Source organism: Equus przewalskii, chromosome X (genome assembly GCF_037783145.1).
Source record: "Equus przewalskii isolate Varuska chromosome X, EquPr2, whole genome shotgun sequence".
Taxonomy (NCBI): Eukaryota; Metazoa; Chordata; class Mammalia; order Perissodactyla; family Equidae; genus Equus; species Equus przewalskii.
Genome location: NC_091863.1, coordinates 40,482,199 through 40,502,560, shown reverse-complemented (window position 1 = coordinate 40,502,560; position 20,362 = coordinate 40,482,199). Strand labels below are relative to the sequence as shown.

The following is a 20,362-nucleotide window of genomic DNA, read 5'->3' as shown; positions in this document are numbered from 1 at the left end:
TGGCCTTGAAGAAGCAAGCTGCTATGTTGTGAAGTGCCTATGGAGAGGACCATGTGGCAGGGAACTACAAGCAGCCCCTAGGATCTGAGGGTCTCAATCCTACAATCACAAAGAACGAAATTCTCCCAACAGCCACATAAGCTTGGAAGAAGACCCCAAGCCTCAGATGAGACTGTAGTGCCAGCCGACACCTTGATTGCAGCCTAAAAGACTGAGTAAAGGACCCAACTAAGCCATGACAGACTCATGACCCAGGGAAACTGTGAGATAATAGTTGAGTATTGTTTTGAGCCCATAGGTTTGTGGTAATTTATTATGCAGCAAAACAAAACTAATACACGAAGCAATATTTTATTAACTACTTGGATAAAGATATGCATGAAATATGTATGATGATGCTAAAACTAACAAGATGAACAAGAAATAAAAATTTAACTACATTAATGTTTAAGTAAAAGCCTAGACAGAAAGGCTTTTTGTAAAAAAAAATTAGAAAGAGACAGACGGACACATACTTGGAGAAAGAAGTAGGCCTTAGGTTCATTATGAGCTCATAGTAAGATGTAGCTATCAAAAACCCACTACTATTTGAGACCATACTAACAAAATATAACGTAGAAAACAAAAGGAGAAGCAGTCCTATTGTGCCAAATGAACTGGTCAAATGAAATCAATAAATATTTCCTGGGTGCCTCTATTTAAGGCACTAGGAATAGAGGGACATCTTTGTTCCTGTCCCTCAAGTATTTCCCACTCTATCCAGGGAGCTAAGATAAACACATTAAAAAGTTAAACCATAACAAAGAACTTAAATAATAGTTTAAGACAATGACAGAACGAATGTTATGAAGCAGGCATCAGAATTCATCTGGCAATTAGTTAAAGGCAGTAACAGAAGCAAGAGTTCAGAAGAGCGAGCCAACACGTCATTATCAATATTATGACTATTGTTTTGCAAATATGATATAAAAGTGAGTGTATTCAACACTGGCATTCAATTTCACATTACTGAGCACAAGCACTCAAATTTTGAAAATGTGGAGGTGAAAAAAACATTCAAACAAGCTGTGCTATTTCAGGGGCTTTTTAGTGACAGATATTACATTTTACAGATGAGTAAATATGGACAAAAGGGTTAAAGAATTTGTTCGTGATTACAAGTCAGTAAGTCATTGTACTGAAAAGCAGATTTTCTCTTAATCTAGAATGCTAATGAAAATGCACATTACCTTTCTAGGTTACAATGGCTACCTTTGGTTAACATGATGTTTTCACTAAAATAATTTGAAATCCTGAGTCATCCCTTACTCTTCTTCTCCCTCCAAAGTTGACCAGTAGTCAAACTTTGTCATTTCTTCCTTCGTGATGTCTCTCACATTTATCCCTTCCTTTAAATTCCCAAAGTCAACATCTTATATCCAGGGCCTCATAGTGTCCTACCTGAATCTCTTTCAGCAATGTCCTAACTAATCTTCCTAATTCCAGTATCCCCTTCCCATCTGTCTTGCTTAGTTCTAACCATGACATTCTCTGCTCAAAGCCCTTCAATTGCCATCCGCCCCCCTGCAACTGCTTACAGAATGAAGTATGGATCTCCTAGTTTGGGAGCCAGAGTTGGATTCCAGTCCTGGCTCCACCACTTCCTAGCTATGTGACTTAGAGCCTCATTTTTCTCATTTGTTAGATGAGGATAATCAACCGCTCCATAGGTCCTGGTTTTCCTGGGTCAGTCTCTGTCTATACTTACCCGATCTGATTAGCTTCTCTCTCAAAAGTGTCCTGGTTTTGACGATAAATCATTTGGTCAATAAAGAGTTGTTATGACTATTTAATGAGACCATACATATAAATATAACAAGCCTGGCATGATACTCTCTTTTCTCGTTCCCCCAAATGCACCTTGTACTTTGCTGCCCAAAAATTATATCTCTAACATCAACAACCATAGAAGACCCTATCCACACTCCATGGTCTACCTCAGATGCCACCTCCTCACCTTTGTCTAACTCCTAGGGTATTCAAAACCTCTCTTGGAACGTGTATCTAAAACGAGCTTGGGTCATGGTTACTTGTGTGCGTGTTTTAACTTCCTCAGAGACTAGCTGTGGTGAGGACAGTGTCCACTTCTGATTCCTCGTAGTCTCACTCTCACACGTGACACATAGTAGTGTCCTCTACACAGAAGATACTCACTAAATAACTTAAATTTAGAAAAAATCCAAAATTTTGGCAACAGAATTGCATTTCACTTACCCATTAAGTGTTTATTTGAGCTTCTGCTTTCTGACTCCCTTAAGATCATTTCACTTGCTCATTAGTACCACAGCAAGGGTACTCTAACACGAAGTTTCCTTCTTTCACAGCAGGCCAATTGTTTTGGGGTGGTGGTGGAGGAGGGAATTCTTAGCGATGGTCCTAGGAATACAGAGTGGCCAAGAGCACAGGTTCTAGAGGCAGACTGCCTTGGATCCAGGCTCTATCATTTATGAGCTCAGAATCCATGTAAAGCACTTGGAAAAAGCACATGCTAAGTATTCTATAAATGATAGCTATTGTTATTTGTTCTCTCCTTGACCTCAACTAAATCAGAATACTTTACTATGGAGTGAGGCCTCTCAGCAACCTCCTCTACACAGGGCAGCCAAGTACCAGCTCTCAGCAGATACAAAGTCCAGCACACTCAAGGCTCAGGGTCTTCTCTGTCTTTCTAGGATGTCTGGTTTCTTCTCCCAGTTCCTCCCTCCTTTATGCCTAGTCCAAGCTGGGGCCATTTCTAACAGCTTCTCTGATGACCAGCAAAGATGAGAATCTTCCTGTCTGGTTCCCTAAGCATAACGTCCAGGTCCAGGTTCAAGTTCAACCTCAAACCACACTCCAGGCAGCTCCTCACGCTCTATGTTTTCCACAATCAGAAAAATCTCTCAAAAGTTGCATTCCTTATGATTCCAGTCTTTCTATGCCTCCCTACAGCCTGAAATTACTTAGCTTTTCTCCTTTCTCACAATTGTTTCCATCACTCCAGTCTCTGCCACTTGCCCAATTACATCTTGGGCATAAAATTACACATCCTACAGTAAAATGCGTCTCGCTTCTTCATCCATTAATAAGTTTTCTGCCATCCATCTCCTGGCTAAAATCCCAAATATTAGAGAATCAGGGTCAGTTAAGACAGGCTAGTGACTCTTGTCTCTAAACGCACTTAAATGAGTGAAGAAACTATTCATTACACTAAATCACAAGGACATTTAGCTGGACATTCCTTTGACCGCTTGTATCTCAGGCAAATGCCTTCTTTTTGTGGGGGAAGTGGGATACAATAAGCTTGAAGCATTTGAGGATTGAATTCAATTAAAACTTTATTATGTAAATAATGGGCAACTTACATCCTCTCCACTGCAAACATAAGACTATACCTGCATTCCTGCATTCCTCCTCAGGTCTCTAAGCAAAAAGCTCGGGAAGTTGTAGCCTAGCATTCAGTTAAAATATTTAAACAAGTTGAACAGGAACAACAACTATTTTATCCAAACACTGAGATACTTAATTGTTTAATTGTGGCCTAGAATACAATTACTATGCTACTTAGGTATTAAAATACCCACAGATCAAAACTAATGACATAATTGAAATTGGTTCACCAAAAAAACCCTAATAAAATCACAATTTTTACCTAATTTTATCTCACTTTCCTAGCATTCAGCTTTAACAAAGCCGCAGCGCCCTCCCCACCCTCCTCCACCCCATGCCCCTGGCCCCTGAGCCCCTGGCCATGCTGATTACCTGGTGGCTTTCTAAGGCCCCTGGTTTGCCCAGACTCTGCCTCCTGTGCTTCAGACCTGACCTCTCACCTCAACCATTATTACAAATTTTATTTCTTAGTATAATAGTATCAGAAAGGAATCAAGTGGGGTACGGGTTTTATTTAAATTTTATTATCTAAAGGTATTGTGCTTGTTGTAAACAAGTCAAACAGTATAGAAAGGTGTCAAGTGAAAATAAAAAACTTCTAGCCCCGCCACCCCTAATCTTGAAGGTGACAACTGATAATTGTTTTTTGTGCATCATTCCAGAAAACATCTATGCATATGTAAGTACACATATATACAAACTCACAGCTATCTATCCCATACCTCCCCTCTTCTTTCTGTTGTATAAATGGGATCATATAATACCATTCTGCACCTTTTTTTCCCTACTTAAAATGTATCTTTGGGGTTGGCCCAGTGGTATAGTGGTTAAGTTCATGCACTCCACTTCAGTGGCCCGGGGTCCACGGTTTTGGATCCCAGGCACAGACTTACACACCGCTCATTAAGCCATGCCGTGGCGGTGTCCCACATACAAAGTAGAGGAACACTGGCACAGATGTTAGCTCAGCAACAATCTTCCTTAAGCAAAAAGAGAAAGGTTGGCCACAGATGTTAGCTCGACAACAATCTTCCTCATCAAAAAAAAGAGTGTCTTGGACATCACTCCCTGTCATTATATACAGATCCACCTCATTCTTTTTAATGAAATGCACAGCAGTCCACAGCGTGTCTACACCACTATTAGTATAACCAGTCTCTCCTGATGGGTATCAAGATTGTCAATAGTGAAAAACTAGCAACAATGAGGCAACTAACATTCTTGTAACAAGGAACTTTTGTGCAGTTCCGTTGTAAACTAGATTCACTGAGACAAAGGGTATACACATCTTACATTTTGATAAGGACGTCCAAGCTACCCTACAAATGGACTGTAACAATTTATACTCTCACCAACACTGCACAGAGGTGGGCTTTCACATCAATCACCCGGTCTGAAGTTCCTGCAGCTCAAACAGGAAACTAGATATTTAACACAAGAATAGCAGCGCACTGATGATTTTGTTACATCTTTCATTTTAACACAGTCTAGAAAACCAAGTGTCACTGTTGGTGGCAGCCACACCTTGCTGTGATTAGCTTTGCTCCCACCCAAATGCAAATTCAGAGGGTGCTATTTCTCAGAATTAATCCAGCTCTTAAATAATGAATTCCTTAGGTTCAGAGATTTTATTGCGTGAATTCAGCATAGAAGAGAAACTTATACTGCTCCTGGCAACATCCTCCACAATTATCTCTAACACCAGGAGCGCTCTACATAATGCTGTGATATAAGGTGGTTTCCACTCACCCATACTTAGTTAAAGGCATTGGCAATGGAGGCACACTTTGAATATGTCAGAACTCAGTCTATCAGCATATTCATGGCATGGGATAATCTGATTGAGAGATTTTGCTAGTTTAACAGAGAATAGGGCTTTTGTGCGGTGACGGTGAATGTCTGTAAGCATCACTGCATAGAATCTAGTAAATCACATCTAGAAAAACACTTGTTTAACATTTCATAGTATTTTGCAAAGCACTTTAGCACATCTTACCTCATTTAATCTTCATGGCAATCCTGGTGGGAAGGCAAGGCAATGATTACTCATTAAACAAACATTCAATGCACACGTAGTATGTGCTGGGCACTCTCTGCGAGGCAGCTGGTATGCAAAGATGAATCTGAGACTCCCCTCTCCTTCGCTGTCACCCTGCCCTATCCAATCTATCCGCAAAGCCTTCACATTGCACTTAGGATATTTGATAACATGGCCTACAAAACCCTATGTGACCAGCACCCTGCCCACCCTTCCAATCTCAGCCTGTGCCCCTGTATACCTCCTTCACTATGGTCCAGCCACACCGGACCATGCTGGAGAAGAAGCCAGGTTCTTTCCACCTCAGAGATTTCATTTCCTCTGCCTAGGATGCTCTTCCCCCAACTCTTAGCCTGGGTAACTCCTACTCATCTTTCAGGTCTCAGCTGAACCTGTCACTTCCTCCCAGACCCCTCCTCCCGATAAATTATGTCTTAACTATTATTCTTTTGCAGAGAACTTTACTTCATAGCACTCTCAACACTTTATAATGAAATATTTGTGTATTTGCTTGCATTTCAACTCCCCCACATGACAGCAAGACTTAGGAAGCAAGGTTTCAGGAAAGACTACAGAGAGGAGGCGACCCCTGAGCTGATGGCTGAAAGGTAAGTAGGCGTTTGCTAGGAATGTGATCTACTGAAATGATCTAGGTCACCAGGGGTGGACAGCACATGGGGAAGAACAAGGACTGGGTGGTGCCTCTCAGACTTTTGGCTTTGACTATCTGGGTGGATGGTGGTACAATCATTCAATATAGAGAATGTAAGAGGAAGCGGCTCTATTATTATTTATTACCAGGGTACAGAACCCAAGGAAAAGAAGGCCTTGCAGAGTTGGGAATTTGAATGGCAGTGATTCCTCTGTCTACCTGCCTCTCACCACTCTCAAGATAAATAGGAAGGATCACGAGTTCAACCTGGGAATATTCAGAGCTGAGTCATAGGTGGCCACAGGTCAAGCCAGGCCAAGGGAGGGCAGTGGAAGGACCAGAAGACTTAGGACAGACAGGGCCAGGGGGTTTCTCTACATCTGAACACTTTCTGGCCAGAAGATGTCAATGATGTAATTTTGCGTGATTACCTTTTTGCGTGGGGGCTAGAAGAAAAGGAAAAGAAAACAGTGCCCAGCGTATCTCACACACTTGGTAATATCTATTTTCATTCCACTGGATGGTCCCTATCTTGGATTTATTTCTAACTGCTCTATGTCGCAATTTCTGCTTTGCTCTTCATGAAAGTAGTTAGGGCAGAAATCCTAAATAAATACAATAAAATGCTACCTAACGCCTGAATGGTATTGGGTTGAAAAGCATCAAAATATGTCATTACTAAGGGGGTTACCTCATCCTATTAACTCCTCGACAGCTTCTTTGGTCTAACCACAGGTCTGTAAATACCTGGGGTGTTAACAGAAGGTAGGAAGAATAAGAATCTGGCGTTTGTTGCGACCCATAGTGAAACTTTCTAGTTTCCCCCTCCCCCCGCCCTGCCACACACAGCACAGCATTACACGAAACAGGAAGCTTTGAATCATAATTCTGGTTAAAACATAACAAGCTATAGTTTATTTCAAAAATGCTAACAGAGTGACAGGAAGAAAAAATACATCCTGGAAGCCTCAATGAAAAAGAATTCTTTGGAAAAAAACCTAAATTTTCAAAGTAGCAACAAAGCATAGTAGGGAAAGACTACCATTTAGCAGAAAAACATAAAATAGCCAAGCCTAGAGGAGGCAGTGTAACGCAGTAGAGCTAAAGGCAGAGAGACAGGCAGAGAGGGCGCTAGGCAGCATTGATCACCAGGAGCCGGGGGCCTGGGCCTGGCTCTGTACACCACGTAACGGCTGTACGACCTAGAATGAGTCTCACTGGGCCTCAGTTTCTTCCATTGCAAAATGAGACAGTTGAAACAGATGATCTCAAAATATCCTTTCCAGCTTAGAAACATTCCTTTATGAGCATATCTAATTTTTTCCTGCCGCAATTATCATACAATCAGAGCAGCTAGGACAGGCTGGGCATTTTCATGATTCTCATTCTCCATCTACAACTGTGTGAGGCAAATATTATCACAGCCTTTTGCATATTTTAAAAGTAAAGGTCAACATTCATGGGTGCTTAACAAATGCCAGGCAGTGTTCAAAGACTGTATATGTATGTATTAACTCGCTTCATCCTCCCAATAATCCTATGAGTAGGTATGATTATTATTATCCCCATTTTACAGACAAAGAGGGTGAGGCACAAAGAGATAAAATAACTTGCCCATGGCTAGAAGTGACAGAGCCAGGATACAACCCCAGGGAGTCTGTCTCCAGAGACTACACTTGACCCCAGATGAGACCACTGAGGCTTTCGAAGTTTAGGTGACTTTGGCTACCAACTGACAGAGCTGGCTTCAGCTCTAGATGTATCACATTCCCCGTGCTCCTTCCACAGCCATAGGCTTGGGAGGGAACGGCTGGTTCTTAGAGAAAACTTTTCTGAAAGATTGCTTTTGATTATTTTGAGTAATAGTATAGGGCCACCCGCCCCCGCCACCTATTCCACCCTGCTGAGGAGGTGTAGAAGGGCAATGGTGAAGAGAGATGAAGAACTCATTGCTTGTACATGCCACAGGTGAGACACTGTGCCAGACAGAGAAAAACCGGGGTGAGGGGTGGTGGGGGGACTCCACTTCTTTATTCCTGTTCTAACAGCATGGTGTTTGTTCAAGAGTCACGCAGATGCTAACGTTTGGGTCAACAGGCGGAGCGGATGGCTTTCCCTAGGAGGTGGTGGTCCTACGATCGAGCCGCACAGCCATGCAGACTTCACAGTGAAGCTCTGTCATCAGCTCACTGACTGCTGTGTCATGCTCCCCCGGCCTCGGGGGTTAGCCACTTTAACAACTTGACCTCATTTCCTTCCATTCTGTATTTATGGTCACGGTCATAGGTGTATATGTGACATGAAACACACAGACACACACATAAACCCACACTTCAATTAAAAAGATAGACATGGGATAATCTCATATTTTCCCATTATATCATGAAGATTTTCCTCAGCATTAGTCTTGATTTTTAACGGCCATATATTTCACTCTGTGGACGTGCCATAATTTACTTACATTCCCTTACTATGGAAATTGTGTCTTCAATTTTTCACTATTATAAATACCTTAGTATATAAAGCTGTGCACATATATCTGATATTTCCTTCAGAAATTATCCTTTTTCAAATCAACAAGGAATTCATGCTATTTACAGAAAAATGGGAAGATAAAAATAAAGTCAAGTGTAATTACTTTCTTTTTAATACTTTTGTGTATATCCCCTCAGACTTTTCTTCAAATTACACATACACGGGCACAAACACATATATTAAATGGAATCATACTATTGCTAATAAAAAATAACAGTTACTAATAACTAACAACATGGTAACTATTATTAGTAACTGTTATTTTTAACACATAGGGTTATTAGTTAGGCACTGTGATTTTCTCGTTTCATCCTCCCAGCCACCTCATGTGTTAGCTCAGCGGTTCCCAAACTTGTCTGCACACTGGAGTCACCTGCGGGGATTCGAAAATCTTGAGCGCTGCATCTGGTCCTGAGAGGTTCGCATTACTCGGGCAGGGTGAGGCGTGAGCTTGGGAGGGTGTAAGAGAGCCCCAGGTGATCCTAAGGAGCATACAAGGAGGGACTACTAAGTCCGCTTCTATTTTACCCTCTGTTACTGATGTGGCAGTTGAGGAACACTAAGGTTAGTGACTGCCCGACATCACCCAGCTGATAAAGATGTAGCTGGGATTTGAATCCAGCTCTAAGCCCAGAGCCCAGACTTTTAACTATTGAAAATTTGGGATCTGCTTTCGCCCCACCACCACCCATTCAACATCATATTGTGAACCTATTTCTAGGTTAATAATAGAACTCTACATTATCGTTTCAGTAACTAGAGTAGTCCACCGTATCGATGCATCAGAATGCAAGTGTCGCCATTTTTTCCCACTATAGAAAATGGTGCAGTTACTGTCCTTATTGATACATTTTTGTGCACATCTTTAATTATTTCCTTAGGATAAATTCCAAGAAAAGGAATTGGTGGGTCAAAAGGTAAAAAAATATTTTAAAGCTTTTGATAAATATTGCCAAACTGACATTTCCACCAGAAGTATGTGAGAAAGTCTGCTTCCGTGTCCTTGCCAACACAGTTTTGTCATTTCTTTTTAATCTTTGCAAATTTTACTGGAGAAAATGGTATGCCATTTTAGTTTCCCTTTCTTTCACTAGTACTGAGAACATTTCTTCTTGTTTATTGGCCTTTTGGATTTCTTCTTTTATGTATTTTCCTATCCCCGTCCTTTTCACATTTTTCTAGTAAAATACTTGTATTTTTCTTATTGCTCTGTAAGTCTTATGTATTAAGGATAATGAGTCTTGTTCCAATTGCTTCTAGTTTTCTCATTAACTTTATTTATGGTTTTCAGCCAAAATTTTAAGTTTTCATATAGTTGATTATATTAAGTCTTTTTCTTTATTATTCCACCTTTGATGTTATGCATATAAATACCTTCCCTACCTCAAGATTATATATTTTCCTATATTTTTTAGATCCTTTATCATTCCTCTTCTTCATTAAAAAACTTTTTTTTTTTTTGAGGAAGATTAGCCCTGAGCTAACATCTGCTGCCAATTCTCCTCTTTTTGCTGAGGAAGACTGGCCCTGAGCTCACATCTGGGCCCATCTTCCTCTACGTCATATGTGGGATGCCTACCACAGCATGGTGTGCCAAGCGGTGCCATGTCCGCACCCAGGATCTGAACCGGCGAACCCCGGGCCGCTGAAGCAGAACGGGCACACTAAACCGCTGCGCCACAGGGCCGGCCCCAAAACTTTGAATTCTTTAGTGCAGCAGTTCCCAAACAGGATTACACATCAGAATTCCTTACAGAGCTTCTTTAAATGCTCAGTTCTTAAGACTGGATCACAGTTTAGGGGGATGAGACCTGAGCAGGAATATTTTTAAAAGCATCACAGGCAATTCTGAAGCATCTCCTCCTTTACTGAGAAACACTATGTTAATCCTCCTAAATTTATGTCGGTGTCATTTTTCCAAATTACTTCAGCACATTTGTTAAAGAAATAATTTCATGAATTTGAAATGCTGCCTTTCTCCAGTTGGTAAGCTCCATGAAGGCAGAGATCATACCTGTTTTTACTGATCACTGGATCTCTGGGGCCCTGCATAGTGCCTGGGGCACAACTGGTGCTTAATAAATGTTAATTGAATAAATAACACCTGACAACACAAGTCTCCAGCCTCATCCCACCCCAAACTGGCTTGTCTTCTCTTCAATATTTTCTTGACCATTAGGCCAATAAAACTGATGCCATTAATGATGACCCTGAGTTATCCAAAACATTAAATGATGCCCAGTACACTCTGTTTAAAGTGGCCAGGAAATGTATTAGAGGGCTCCATCAAATAAAGTCAAAATCTTCAAGGTGGCCATGTTTGAGAGGTATGGGAATGCTCATCCAGTTCTTCATGGAGGAACCAGACAGCACTGACCGGAAAGGCTCAGTGGACTTGGCTTCCTCCCGCTCTCAGAGTTCCTCAGCTAGCTCCAGAGACTGACTTGGAGCTTGCTGGAGCTGAGGCTAGACCCACAAACTCCCTCTTCCACTAGCCCGTGGAAAGAAAATTGGAACAGGAATCAGAAGACCTGGGTTTTAGTCCTGTCACTACTATCACCCTCTTTGACCATGGGTATGTCACTTCACCTCTGGGGCTTGAGCTAGATGTTTTCTAAGGATCTCTTCAGATCTCCACCCCTACCTAAAGACCCAAACAGACTACCACGGGGCAGGGCTTCCAAGGACAACCTGAAATTCCCTCCACAGAACAGAGGCCCTGTCCCACCCCAGGCTACAGCAAAATAACAGTGATAATTGTAGTAGTAGTGGGAACAACAGCAGCTATTGCTAAATTTTACTATGCACTTATTATATGGTAGATAATATTCTAAAAGTCTTACTACTAATAATAATGGCACACACTTATACGGCACTTACTATGTTCCAAGCGCTTTGCATATATTAACTCAATTAATCTTCACAACAACCCTATTATTATCCCCATTTTACAAAGGAGGAAACTGAGACACAGAGAGGTTAAGGGACTTGCCCAAGGTCTCACAGCTACCAAGTGATGGATCCAACAGAGTTGAACCCAGACTCATACTTTTAACTACTATACCCTATTGCCACTGACACTATCGTCGTCCTATGCTTCTCACTTCAGAGGGTGCACAAAATAAGGAATAAGTTGCAATCACTTATATGGAATACTTCCCTCTTCACTAATGCTAGAAAAATTAGGTTTTACTTCAATGTGATTTCAAGCAGATCAGATTTCAGGGCCTGAGATAGCAAAATATGTTATTTATTAAGAAAATACATTTGATTAAGAATTGTTATCCACTAAAATGTTTTTATTATAAAACAAATAAATCATTAACTACTAATGGCATTTCCATTAAATGTAGAGAAAAAACACAAGCTCTTTATGCATCATTAGGAGCAAAACTTTCAATCCCTACCTGCACAAACTTCAGTCCCATACTTTCAGAGCTGTCTTTTACTCATTGACCTGACAGTCCACAGGTGTCTCAAAACAAAACAGGCCAAACCCAACTCAGTACACTAACTTCCCACCATCCCCATGCCCTTCTCACCTCCTACCATGTTCCCCATCCCAGTGAACAGCACCACTGGCCCCAGGCACCCAAATTGGGTGTCAACCCAGGCTTGGTTTCCCCCACAATCCAGTCACAGAACATTCCTAGAATTCATCCCATTCTCTCTATCCTTGCTGCCCCTGCTTCTGCTCAGACCCTCATTATCTCTTCCCTAAACCACTATACCAGAAACCACCCAACTGGCTCTTGGCTTCCTTTCTCTCCAGCTCCAACTCAACCGCAACACTGCTGCCAAAGTAATCTTTCTAAAACAAAATCTGATTATGTTACTTCCCTGTTCAGAATCTTTGTCTTCAGGATAAAGTGTAAAATCCTTCCTAGAACATACAAGGTTCTTTGTTATCTGGCCTCCGACTACCTTCCCTGCTTCATCTGAGGTCGTGCCCCACACATCTCACACGAGACAAACAGAGCAAGTTGGAAGTTCCCAAACAGTGCTTCTCTGTCTGCCCAGAATGCAATTCTCTCATTTGCCCATCTGGCAAACTCCCACTCATTTTTTTCAGACCAGCTCAAAACTCAGAGTTCATCATGCTTTGCTCTGGACTTCCATCGCATTTTGCACCTCTCGCTATCGTAACACTGATCCAACACAATTATTTTCTATATGTCTGTCTTTCCCTTAAGACACAGAACCCTAGCGTAGGTATTCATCTCTGTATCCTGTTTGTTGAGTGAAAGAATGTCTCAGGATTTAAACGAGAATATCTAAACTGCTCCTGACAAATGCCCATTGTGTGAGTCAAAGCAGGCATACAGGCCGAATCCCATTTCAACAAATATCTTTAAATTGACAATCCTCATACATCAAAAATACTTGTTACATGTGTGCACCTACATTCTTGAAGCCATTACCAACAGCAGACAGTTTTAAAAGATCCATTAGACCACCAACAAACCTACCTGGTGAACATTTCTCGATATTCGAGCTCTTTCCTTCTACTCCATCTAAGTGGTCCTTAACCTTTTGTGGGTCACAGACCAATTGGGGTAGTGTCTGTCTATCATCTCTTAAACCCACACTCCCTTTTGATAAACAAAAATCCCACACACCCCTGGAGATTCTGATACTCTCCCAAAAGGCACAATCCTCAACCTCACCAAAAATAAAAAATAACTTTGTATGTGATAGGAATTTACAGGTTCACAAGAGATGTCATCCCTCAGGCAAAATATCACTGAGCTTTGCTCTTGGGGGGTTCATAGTATTAAAGGAGGCATTTTCCTTCTATCACCAAATATAAACATTATAACATTAAGTATGCTTCAAAGTCTTTATTGGGAAGAGGAAGCCAGGGAAGCGCTGACATCTGTCTCCCCCACCTTTGAGAACCTTATGACAGAAATTTGCCGGAAACAAATGAAAAACACAAATATAAAAAATATCCTCCATTTCCTCACATATAACCCTCACAAGCACATGTTCAAACAAAGGGAGTTCTTTGAAAATGCTTCTGGCACTACATTTTCCTGTTACTCCCCCACCCCTACCCCCACTTTAAAATAATTTGAACTTCTAGCTAGCAGCAATTTCTTTTAAACTAATATGCTTTGTCCTTGTGAAGACAAAGGGTTAAATTAAAGAAACAGCTGGCTGCCTGCCACTGGCTTGGGGGGTTGGGTAGGGACGGAGGATAGAGAAGGAGGAAAAACCAGTTAGAGAAATAAGTGCCAATGTCTTACCCTGCCACATGGCCATCTTGATCCTATCCTCTCCCACGTTGGGGCCACAGGCTCAGAGCTTCCCAGGGCCCCCCAGTTTTGGAGGGAGGCTTGACTTGGACGTAGATGGAACAGCAGCTGTGGGGCCTTGCTTTCTGCAAGATGCTCCAGCCCTGAACCTGAAAATGTAAACAGAAAAATGAATACCTAAATGAAAAAAACATTTCCGATCCTTGAAAATTATCTCCTGTCCCTCTCTGAACCTCTCTTTCAAAGATATGCGGACGCAGGCAGTGTCAAGTTTCCCTGAGCAGCAAGGCATCACTGAAGACAGAATGGGGAGACCTAGAGTCAGTTAATACTGCCACCGAGTGCGGTCCAATTCAGCACGAATCACTGGATCTTCCGTACATGGGTTTTGGAAGCTCAAAGGATGGGGGGTTGGATGAGATAACTGTTACACGTCTTTTCTATCTCGAAGTTTCACGCTTTGGAGAATGAAGAATGGCATAATATCCAGTGCCTGTCCCAATCCCCCAATTTTACATTAAAAAATAGTAGAAAGAGAGCAAATTTTGTGACTAAAGTTTTAAAATAGATCTTGTATAGGAAAAGAAAAGAAAGGAAGCATGATAAAAAGTCAAGAGCGATGCCCTCTGGGCTATGGTTCTTCACCTCCGCTTCGTTATACTTCCCCACACTTTGCCAACGTCCTATAGGGAGCACACATTGCTTTTATAATCTGGAGGGAAAGGAAGAAAAGGAAAAGAAAAGTGTAAAAATAATACTAATTTAAGTAAAACTAAATTAATTCAGCTAATTCCTATTTTTAAAACGTCAAATTCAGTCTTAGTACAATACTATTGGCAAGGATACGAAAGGCACCAGAAATGGGAGAAAAAAACGAATGGTCTGACTACTTCATTTGATTCAGAGGTTTAATGTATTAAAACACTTTGCTTGTCCATTTAAACAAGTTCTTCATTAATAAACTGGTCTTCCTTGTGTAGCATACAAGCCAATCTGCTTTTTCTAAGAAAAAGTCCTCACCTTTTTGACCTGGTGAACATCGAAGTAGACTGCTATTTCCATAGCTTTTCTACAGGCAACACCTCCGCCCCGAAGTGAAAGCGCTCATACACACAGGCTGAAAGCTAATACGAACTTCAGAGCCATTATTTTGGCCTTCTCTAATGACTTTTTTTTTTAAGGACAAAAGTGTGAATGTGTACACTAGTCCTAAAACAGCAATAGAGAAAAGACAATGCTTTGGATACGGAAAGGTTCGCGAAGTCCAAGAAAACTAGGAACTCACAAAGTCCCAGGATGAATTCACCAGGAAAAAACGCTCCGATGGCTTATCTGGAACCTGGAACAGTTTTGGTTTGGCTTTTTTTCTCTCTTTCTTATTTCGCGTACAGTTAAATAGTACTGATCCGCGCCTGGTGAGACCAGACGAAATTTAACATCTCTGAAGTCAAACCCGGGTAGTTGCTAATAAATGTATGAAGTTTATGTAAAGCAGATTCTTTCTGGCTTTTTATGCTCTACACTTCTAGATTTCCCTCACTTATTCGGGGTAGCTTACAGTGACGTTATCACACGGGCATACGTACAACTTCACTTGGCACTCCAGGAAACTGATTTGCTCCGAAACGTTAATAAAGGTAACGCGCATCAATGCGAAGGTAAAGCTTTCCCCTTGGGGTGAAGGCGCTCAAGCGCCGGCCCGGAAAGTCTGGAGAGAACCAGCCACCCGCGTTAAGTGGGAAAAGGAAAACTCGCAGCAACTACTTTTCCAAGAGTTTGGAGTCCAGTTCGCTAAGACCCACACAAACCTGCGAGTCCAGAGCAGGAGGGAGAAGAACGGGGCCTCGACAGAGCTTTACCAGCCAGAGCCACCCAGCCTCGGTCCTGGAAAGGGGACGCCTGCAGCTAACCTCCCCCATTCAAAAGCTGGGCAGGCTTGGCGCTGCTCCGCGAGAAAACTTCGCTGGGACAGCGCAGGGACCCTTGCTCGGAGAACAGGGCTGGGCTCCCGGGAAGATGCCGCCCTGCACTGGCTAGAACTAGCCGGTCTAACACCTCCGAGTGCCAGGCGGCGCCGGCCGGGCACGGGGAACCCCCACCTCCAGGGGACAGAGGCAGCAGGGGAGCGCTTCCCCTGTGTCGCTGCGCCCAGGGGGTGCTCCGGAGGTGGGCTGGGGGCCAGCGGCCCGCGAACGACCTGTTGGAGAAGGGACAGCCCATCTGTCTTTACCTGTCGCCGAGGTCAGGAGCGGCGGAGCCGGTGGCCGCCGCTGGCGGGCCGAGCGCTCAGTTGGCTCTGGCGTCTAGGACACCAAGTTGAGTTAGCGCCCCACGTAGCCGGCAGAGCTTCATTCACAGCCCAGCCGGGAGGAGGGGGAGCGGAGCGGGCGCGCGGCTCATGTGACAGGCGCCTCGCAAGTATCGGCCAAGCACAGCCGACGTCTGCGCGTGCGCGGCCGGCCAGCCCTCTCCCCGCGCCTCGGCCGGCCCGGGAGGGGTGATGCCAGCCGGGGAGGCGGCCAGGCGGAGGGAGCAGCGAAAAGGAGGGGCTGGGAGGAGTTTCCGAGTGCGCAACCGCAGTAGGTCGGCCCTGCTCGCTGCCATATTTAATGAGGACTGGGCGGATCCTAACCCAGGGCTGGGCGTGTCAACAGCTTTTGAAAAAGAAACGCTCCATTATGTTTCGTTGTTTCAATCCTGCGGTACGGTTTTTTGGTTTTGTCCTTAGAATGAAACTGTTTATCCTGAGCTTCTGGCCCACAGAATAATTAGTAGCGGGAATCTAATACTAATTACAGTATTACGTATTTTAAGCCTCTAATTATATGCCAGACACTGTTCTAAGCCCTTTACTTTTTTCATCTCATTTAATGTCCACAATAACCCCACCAGGGTACGTACTATTATTTCTCAACTTTTATTCATAAGAAAACAGAAGCACAGAAAGGTTACGTAACTTGTCCGAGCTCACATAATAGTAGAAGTAAGAATAGTGATCGAATAGAGTGGTGCTTGTTACAGCCAATTTGATCCTCATTGCAACACTGGAAACTCTACAGTATTGTCTCTATTTTAATAATTGCAAAACGGAGGCTCAGAAAAGCAAATATCACAGGACGAGCAAGTGGTAGAGCTGGGATTCCAACCTAGGCCTGCTTAACTCCGAAGCCCTTGCTCTAGGGCTGGAAGAAACCGCCCCTAGTTTTACAAAAGGGAAAACAGGCCAGCGGCTGCGTTAATTTACTTAAGATGATCCAGCAAATTAGTTATTGGCTGCGCTGAGACTGAAATCCATATTATCAATCCGGATAATCTAACTAGAACTCCAGTACTCTAATTCTGAGTCTACTGTACTGAACAATTTTGAATATGTATTTTGGGCAAGCTAAGTGGTCAGGGACACAAAAGCTGTATTCTAGCCAGGTCAGCATAAGGCCACCAAGAACAAATCTGTAATCCGAAAAGTTAGGCTTTTTGACCCATTGCAATGAGGGAGACCACACAGCAGAGAAAGCGTGGGGCATCTCACCAAAGAGAAAGAGCCATTATTAGATTTGGGGGAAGGGTGGAGTTTAGGTGAATTTTAAACAAAGCATTGTTTTTGTAAGCTTAAAGCAGGGCTGTGTGAAGGGGTCAACATCAGGTCTGGACTGCAAAGTGAACCCAGAGTCTTGTTTCCTTGGGAACCACAAAGTAAAGCTAGATGTGGGATGTGTGTCCAGATACCCCTTATCTGGAGCTCTGCACCTGGTTTGGAAATCAAGGCTGCTTCTCTGTGTCTGAAAAACTTATGTCCTCCAGACAAATGGGGGATGTTTTATTCTCACTGATATGATTTCAAGCAGCAAAGTCTCTGATAGTCTGTGATTGTAGAGAATGAAGTTTCTCAGTGAATAAAAAAACATGGTGGTCATTCAAATAAGGGGGTGGTTATCCCCTAACAGCTGCAGCATGTCTTTGGGAGAAATATTGTTCCCTGTTAAATTTGCAGCTGGCTTTATCTGTGTCTGTTATTCCAGCCTGATGAATGGCCGGATTTTTGCTTTCTCTGTCCAAGCTAATTTTTCCTTTCTCATCTGGTAGCATTTAGTCTCTGCCTTCAGGCACTCACGGTATGGGGGGGAGAGATGCCCACAAGTAACTAGAAAGAATCGGAGCAGTTTGGGCTACGTCCTCTGATAAAGGTAAATCCAAGTGGAGGTAACACCTTGTGCAAATTTGTGCAGGCAGGAAATCACATATGAGGACCTGTGACTAGTCCTGCATGGTTGAAGCTTAGGGTAGGGAAGTGTAGGGGAGTTGTGGGAGATATAATCAGAAGGTAAACTGAGGCTCAATTTTGGAGGATCCTGAGTGTTGGACTGAGACTTGTGCTTAATTCAGAAAGTGATTGAAAAAGAATTAAGGTTTTTGAGCAAAGCAATCTCTTCATTGGAACTCTTCTTTTTGTTCAACTGACATATAATTGATATATAACATATTAGTTTCAGGTGTACAACATATAATGATTTGATATTTGTATGTATTGCAAAATGGTCACCACAATAAGTCTAGTTAACATCTGTCACTCTTCTATACGAAGGTAAATATGGGGTCATTGTTCAAGGAGAGGTTGGTTTGTTTGCTTTGTTTGTTATTGCAGGATAGGAGAAACCAGAACTTATTTGTAGATTGAGCAAGAAGAGCCACTGGTGAAACAAATTGAAGACTCAAAAAGGAGGGGATAAATAATGGAGTAGGATACTGTGGACGTACAAATGAGATGCAAAATACAAGCTAACCTTGGGAAAGACTCCTCTTCTTCTGAGACAAGAAAAAAGAGTTGAAGGGTAGCAATAGTTGGAAGCAGACTTGTCATGAAGCCTCCTCTGTAGACAAGCATATTGGCTTTACTTGGAATATAGCTTTGTTTGGGAGAGTTTGGGCGGGAGTGATTTATGGCGAGCGTGAGAGGGCTGCAGTACACCAACATTACCACTTGGTGTCGCCACTGACCGGTGACAGCGCGGAGGGCCCCTGTTGGGGATTTTAGGACTACATTTCAAAAAGGAACATTTTATCTTTTGCGAATTGCAAAACAAAACAGTTATGAGACTGGGCTCTGGAGTCAGACTGCCTGGGCTCAGAACCAACCAGACTCAGATGCTTGCTAGCTGTGTCACCTCGTTTAAGTTACCCGATTTTACTCTCCTACAGGTTTCTTATTTGTAAAATGGATAAAGATAAAACGTATTAATCGATGTAAAACGGGTAGAAAAGATTAAATGCTCTATCAATGTTAGCTAGTATTACTATTGAGGATGATAAAGAAGGCTCGTTCAGCCTTTGGATCCCCAAGTTTCAGGAGGTATTTATGTGGTAAGTAGTAAATGTCTGTACAAGACCTGCCCAAGTGAAGCGGTTAGTGTGTGGTGATAATGAGGCAAAGTTAATAATTGAATCGAGAGGTCTAGATTCTGTTAACTCTGTTCTCTCCCCCATGAGAACCTTAACCAGGTGTCCTGTACGTGTGTGCACATGGTCACAGTGGAATTGGCCAAAAGAGTGTAGATAGGTCAACATAAATGAGTCCTCTGCTCTCCTCCCCCTTCCTTGGAAAACATTGCAAACATGTTCCCACTCCCCCCACAGTGGTCAACAGACTTTTGGTCAAAAGCCAGTTCAGGCCTTACAAAGCAAAGAGTAAACACAATGTGATTTTAAGAGTTAATTACAAGGAAAGAATAAAACGGTGAGTTTCTCTGTGTAATAAAAGATAGCACTTTAGAGTTAATTTTGCGAAAGAAAAACCTCCAGAGCAGTAAATCATGGTGGCACCTAAACTGTCATGTCTAAAGAAGCTTTATCTTTAATTTTGAAATTGTCGTTGCAAATAGGGACTAAAATACTTACATGAGTACACACCATGTAAAGTAGTAACTGAATGTTTCTGGTATTGTTCTTATTTATCGGTTCCACATTTTTTGGAGCCCTTACCATTGTGCCAGGCACTATGTTAGCCCCTAGGAATACTGGTTTTAAAATAAAATTTCTGGGCTGCACAAGGAATGCCTAGAATAGTTCTAGAAAAATAGGACAGAATAAAAGGAAGTGAATAAAGTTCTCCAGCTCAGGGTATCTATCGAGAGAGTAGGTGAGGAAATTCTGAAAATAGAGTGATTTAGGATCATTTGCAATTGCCCTATACCTGGAGAGCTGAGTATCAAAATTAACAAATGGCTTCTATGCCAATAATGGTAACTAACCTCATGATTGGAGAAATACTAATGAAAACTACAGTGAGATACCATTGGTAAAGTATAAAAGTATTGATAATACACTGTGTTGACAGAGCTGGGGGAGAGTCCTCTCATAAACTGCTGGGGGGAAGGCAGTTAGTCAATTGAGAGCAATTTTGCAATAACTATAAAAATTACCAATACTTGAGACTTTGCTCTCAAAATTCCATTTCTAGTAATTTCTCCTCCAGTT

The 20,362-nt window shown here is 42.4% G+C and overlaps 1 protein-coding gene across 1 annotated transcript in view; it reads right to left on the bottom strand.

Annotated features, from left to right (window-relative positions):
- Positions 1–16,381, bottom strand: part of CLCN5 (chloride voltage-gated channel 5) — a 140,868-nt gene extending 124,487 nt beyond the window's left edge. Inside the window, exons 1-2 of the mRNA XM_070606350.1 lie at positions 16,122–16,381; positions 13,883–14,040 (exon numbers count right to left, since the gene is read on the bottom strand). Of these exons, the coding sequence (XP_070462451.1) occupies positions 13,883–13,898 (16 nt within the window). The 5' untranslated portion in view covers positions 13,899–14,040; positions 16,122–16,381. The remainder of the gene's footprint in view (positions 1–13,882; positions 14,041–16,121) is intronic.
- Between the last annotated feature and the right edge of the window lie 3,981 nt (positions 16,382–20,362).